General features: G+C 34.5%; 1 protein-coding gene across 1 annotated transcript; it reads left to right on the forward strand.

Annotated features, from left to right (window-relative positions):
- The first annotated feature begins 4,037 nt into the window (after window positions 1–4,037).
- On the forward strand, window positions 4,038–5,678 carry LOC134845769 (tyrosine-protein phosphatase non-receptor type 2-like). The gene has a single exon (XM_063862838.1). It carries the CDS (start codon window positions 4,041–4,043, stop codon window positions 5,469–5,471), a length of 1,431 nt encoding a protein of 476 aa, XP_063718908.1. The 5' UTR covers window positions 4,038–4,040; the 3' UTR covers window positions 5,472–5,678.
- Window positions 5,679–6,063: the final 385 nt, after the last annotated feature.

Genomic DNA, 6,063 nt, shown 5'->3' on the forward strand with positions numbered 1-6,063 from the left:
AAATTCCGAAATCAGGAATAGTTTTTGCTCATTCATTTAACTTACAAGAGCTAGACATCATTTTTCACTATAAAAACGACTTTTTTTAAAAACAAATAAGTGAAAATTTGACCTTGGTGTATTATGAAAACTCATGTACTGCCAGCCCCCATTAGGTCTAGTGGTAGAGCGCTCGCCTCGGGATCGTAAGGTCTGGGTTTGAATCCCAGCGGGACTTATTTTGATATGTATGGAATTTGAAACTATCGGATTATCCTTTGTCTGCTTGCTTTTTTCAGAAGCTCGGAGTTTTCTGTTGTAAGCACTTTTTTTTATTTAAACGTTATTCTGCAGTTTGTAATTTTACCAACTCTGATATTGTACGTTTTCTTTATTTTTTTTCTCGCTCAAATGGTTTCAATTGGTGTTACATCGGTCTGGTTAACGTGTAATGCGTCGTTTGAAAGACAAAGTTAAATTTTTATGCTTTTGTGTGTTTCAGGAGGGGGTTGGAACGTATAACTTCAAATCTTTTATTGCTCAATTATATATATATTTTTTGTTCGGCCTAACGTGTGTCCACCCAAGTTTTGTCGGCCTGGTTGCTCCTCATTCAATCATTAACCCTCTTTTATTTTTTAATAAATATTTCACTTATAAGAAACTAATTATAAATTTTACGGATGAATTTTTGGCCAAGTTTTAGTTGTTTCACAACCCATTAGAATTACACTAGCCAAATTTAGTGAGCGTTAGTGTTACAGTACGACTACTCTTTTTTCTAAGCTTAGTCCCAAATTTTGGTGCCACTTTTGGAGCATCCTTACAGCTTCTAACTAGCATTTGCTTTGACATAATTGAACAAGCATGTAATTGAGCTATGACATAAGAATAGTAAAAAATTAACACAGTTGATGCATTTCGCATTGTTCAAGTTAACCGAAAAAGGTATTTGCTTCAAATAATTTATACATAATAAGGCTTTATGCGTTCCAATTTTTTCGATGCAAAGTTAGCCTGGATGCCTTCAGTTGGTTATATTCCAAATTATTACTGGCAAAATTGTGTCTATTTGTGTATAGTTCCAATTTTGCTGCACTGCATTGGAAATTTACTGGCATATGTAGCTGCTTATTTGTGACTAATGGTTGCTTATTGGAAACCGTTCGTGGCCGAGATGCAGGGTGTGAAATTCATATTCTCGTAGATTCGAAGCCAATACGTAGCACAAATTAACTAATACGAGGTTTATTTATATTTTTCTTATTTCACTTCATAAAGCTGCTTTTTTGTCCTGTTCTCGCTAGTGTTTTTAAAGTGCAGCTTCGCCTCTTTGTCAATTTCAATATCAACTGCCGAGTTAAAATGTAGTTGCTACGCTCATTTTGTGATTGCATTTAACAACCGTTATCAATTCGGAAGCTTTACTTTTTATCAGGCTGACAACTCTAAGAGAATCAATGAAGCATTTTCCATACCATAAGCAGAGGTTTTACACTCATTTTTGAGCGGTAGTTTTTTTAGCCTTAGACTTTTTTCACCTTAAACCATTTTGTCCACAGGATGACTGAAATTTGGTCCTCTCTAAATGTATCTCTTTTCTCTATTTCTACTCAAGATGCACGACTAGCAGCTGATTTAAAAGCTGGCTTGATCGTCCAAAGTGATTATTGTTTTATAGCTGAAACAGATGTCAGCGATGATGCAAGTTGATTTTTTGTCGGTTTTATTGATTTCGACCCAATTTATGTCGGCTTACTTGCCGGGTAATTAATTCTAGTTTTTTGGCAGATTTTTGAATTTTTTTGTGCATTTTATGAGGATAGATATAGTTCATGGTTTTCTGGTTTTTATAGGCGCCAAAGTTTTCTCTTAGAAATGAAATTTTTTTATAGATTTTTCTGTCAGATGTTTTTCATTTTTGGATGCTTTTTTTGGTTGCATGGTTTCTGATTTTTATCCCTCTAAAAGTGCGTGAAACTAGTTTTAGTTTTATTAAGATGCATGGTTTCTGATTTTTTTCCTCTAAAAGTGCGTGAAACTAGTTTTACTTTTAGTAAAACATGGTTTATGAAATTTTTTTCCTCTAAAAGTGCGTGAAACTAGTTTTAGTTTTATTTAGTTTGGTGTGTTTTAGGTTTAAGCAGTTTTATTTGAAATCGATTCAAGTTGATGGCTTAACGTATTGTTTCAATTTGTCAAAAAAAAATCAAGAAAATTGATAAACATGTTCTGCACGTGATTTAGGTGTGTGGTTTTTCCTGGCTGAAATTTTTGAAAAATTCTTGTTTTTTTATTGCATTTTGTGTTAGTTTTTAAAGTTGTTTTTTTTTTGTTGTGATCTAGCTCTTTTTACCGTTGAGTATATTTGTCATAACTAATAATTCTTGATGAAATTGTGTTATTTTCATAGGCTTCATAGTTTATTTCAGAATGTGTAAAGTTTGTTAAGTTTCGCCATGGCCTTGTTTTGTCTGGCGACAAATTTTCAGGATAGAAAACATGTTTTCTCTGCTCGCTATTTTTTGTGTCTTGTTCCTCGAGTTTTAAACATGGCGAAAATTCAAATTTCGGAGACGCAGAAATTTCCGAGACGATAGCTAGTCCGATATCGAAGTTCTATTTCATAGTTGGATTCGTCCATTCTTTTTGATATTCAAAAAATGAATTTGATATTCGCGGATTTTCTGATTCCTGGTTAGTGGGATCTGCAGAAAATGTTTCTGGTAATATCGTCTAAAAAAGTTGTAGGTGTTCGTTTATTCTTTTGTTTTAAAGTTTTGGCGCTTTTTCTGAATTTAATAGCTTTATTGATTTCTATTTAAACGGGGGTCGAAAAAAAGTATAGATCGCTTAAATTCGCGTGTAACTTCTTGTATGTGCTGTAATACGGCAAAGTTAGAAGTGAGTTTATACTTGTTTGTAGACTTTTTGAATTTGGAATTCAGCTCAAAAATACTCGTGATTTGCTACTGAAGATTTGTAGTGTAGTAATGTCTTATTATTATTAAAAACTGCAGTTCGTTTTTAGCTGTCTGCTTTTAGCGAGTAGTTTTCAAATTGGCAACAACTTCTTGATAGATTTCTAGCCCTGTTGTGCTTTGCTGGTAAAACGTTCAGCTCAGATAAATCCGCTCTTGGCTATAACTCTTTTTCGGTTCCAATTTTCAAGCCTTGTAACAGTGCGTTAAGTAGGCTGAGCTGTCATTGTAAACGGAGCTTAGTTGACATTAATAAAAATATGACTTAATCGTGAATCAACGAAATTGCTTGTTTCTTTTATGTGGCTTCTCTTGAGAATGAAAGAAAACTGATGTGTCTTCTGCATAAGTACCTCAGAATCTTGTTTATCAGATAATTTTTTTCACGATTGGCTGACCAATTTAAGTTTTTATTGCTTTGAACTGTTAAGTAATATTATACCGCACCAATTGAATAGTCTCTAATAACTAACAAGATTGCTCGTATCAGGGCATGAATGTTCCGATGGCTTTTAGCGTTTTTGAGAAAGTTTTTGATTTAAAAGTTAATGAAATTTTTCCTGTTTTTTAGCGTTTATGAAAAAATTTTTGACATAAAAATTAATAAAAAGTTATGAAATTTAAAAAATAAGTTTTTTTCCCGCACGCTAAATAAGGACCAGTTGAGGTATTTGGCGTCTAGTAGCGTAATAATAATAAGACCAACGGCTACTCGTATCAGGACAAAGCCCTGATTGTCGCTACTGCCTGATAAGATATCGGCTGTAGTATTTTTGAAATCTAATAGTTTGCCACAGACGCTTGGGTTAATGGTGCGCCTTAATCATCCCAAATTGGCAATTTTTAAACCTGTAATTTTGAAACATAATTTAACAAAATCTTTCAGATAAAACCGTTCAAAAGTGGTTAGTTAATAAAATGATCTGAAGAAAAAACCACACTTGAGCACAAATATTCCGTAGTTTTCTACAAAGTGGGGGAAAATAGAAATAGTTTTCCCCCACTATTTCTACAAATAGTGGGGGAAAACGGATATTTTGCATAGTTTTGTTCACACAGAAGTTTGTTTTCAGGGAACTAATGTTGTACAGTAAATGGAACAACACGATTCAATCCTTTTTATCAGGGAAGAAAGTGCCTCAAATAACTCAAGAATTGAACAACATATTTGAAAAAGTCGGACTAGAAAGTCGTGAACACCCAATCCGATATTCGTCTTCAGATGGCGAGAAAAAACAGTCTTTGAACCGCTACGGCAATGTACTGCCTTTTAACAAAAACCGAGTGATTCTCGAACCCCCAATCGACCAGGATTCATTCACGAAATGTGATTACATAAATGCATCTCACATTAAGCACGATCTAGTGCCGAGAGAATACATAATGTGTCAAGGTCCATTGGAAAACACATGCGAAGCCTTTTGGACTATGGTCATGCAAAATGAAGTGAAAGTAATTGTAATGCTTGGAAATTTCATTGAAAAGGACCGCGAAAAAGTATTCGAATACCTGCCTTTGGGTCACTTCGCATCAGAAAAAGACGGAGAAAACGAAAAAGAGTTTAATAACATCGGCGTGAAAAGTGTCAACTTGAAAAATAACGATGGAATCTTGACTGAAAGAATGTTAGAGGTTATGGATAAAAAATCGAGTCAATCACATAAATGCTGGCATTTTCATTTTTCGGCGTGGTCTGATTTTGGGGTTCCGGCGAAAGTCGAGTACTTGGAAACCCTAATAAATGCTGTCAATGATAAAGGCGCATTTGATGATGCTCCAATTGTCGTGCATTGCAGTGCCGGGGTTGGACGGTCAGGCGTCTTTGTTTACTGCGACATTGTGTTAGCTTTACTTTCTCAGTCTAGTCTTGAATCGGTGTCGTATGTAGGGGAATTAATAGGAATCAGACGCCAAAGAATGAAATCAATCCAGACCTTCCAGCAGTTTGTGTTTGCATTGCAAGTTTTAAAACTGATGTATCCTAAAGTCGCCAATTGGGGTGCGGTGAGTCCGGTGAAAAATACCGACACGGATATTTTATCCGACCAAACTGAATCGATGAATTCAATAAAAGCTCCAATTTTAAAAACCTGCAAGGCGGTTGAAAAGAGAAAATATCAATGTCTGTCTGATATTGTTGGTCTACAACAAGACGAATCAAATAATGAAGATGGTGAGCTTCAGGCAAAAAAACCGCCTCCTTGTCCTGTGCGTACGAGTTCTTTAATGGTCATGACCAAATCGAAATCAAGTGATACTGAAATGAACCAAACTATGACTGCTACGCCTGAATCTCCAGTTATGTTCATGACTCCGGCTAACCAGAGCGAAAAGAAAAGCAAAAGTTTTTTCAGCCTGAATAAAACAGATTCGAAATTGATGTTGAAAAGTAAGTTGGTCACGAAGCGAAAAATGGGATCATCACTGAGGAAAAATTTGATAACCAAATTCAAAAAGATTGACAAAAATGATCTTAATGAAGTGGTTAAGCCTATAAACTTTGAGGCTTAAAGTTGTGTTAAGACTTGCTGTGTTAGGCAAGTGCAATTGTTAAAAAAACTTCAGTTAACCTATTTATTCGCTTAAGTTATTTATTTTAATGATTAACTTAGTATTGAAATCTATAAATTACCTGTTTATGTGGCGCGAATGTACTTTGATTTAAATTGCTGATAATCAAACGGTACATACATTGTCAAATTTTTGTTTGGAAATAAAAGTTCGCAAGTTTTATTAAACATTCAAAAGATGAGATTACGCTTGTTTCGGCAAAATTTGTTCAAAAAATGTAAATGAAACAAGAATAATCGGTTGCTGGGCATTTAGCACAGAAAATTTCGAATCATTTTTTTTCGAAAATAATCTTGAAAAAACGAGAAAAATAGCTTTCTTAACTTTCTGATGTTTTTTTTGGGTTCCATGGTTTATATACTCCAGTTTCACAGTTTACACTTGCGATTAGCAAGCATTACCAAATCCAGGTTTTGACGTTTTTCCAGGTCAACAATTATCTAACAAAATTAATTGAATTGTTTTATAGCTTGTTTTACTACCCTTGACATAAGCAAGGGTACTGCAACGGGACACTGGCTTTGTCGGTGAA

Source organism: Symsagittifera roscoffensis, chromosome 5 (assembly GCF_963678635.1).
Source record: "Symsagittifera roscoffensis chromosome 5, txSymRosc1.1, whole genome shotgun sequence".
Taxonomy (NCBI): domain Eukaryota; kingdom Metazoa; phylum Xenacoelomorpha; order Acoela; family Convolutidae; genus Symsagittifera; species Symsagittifera roscoffensis.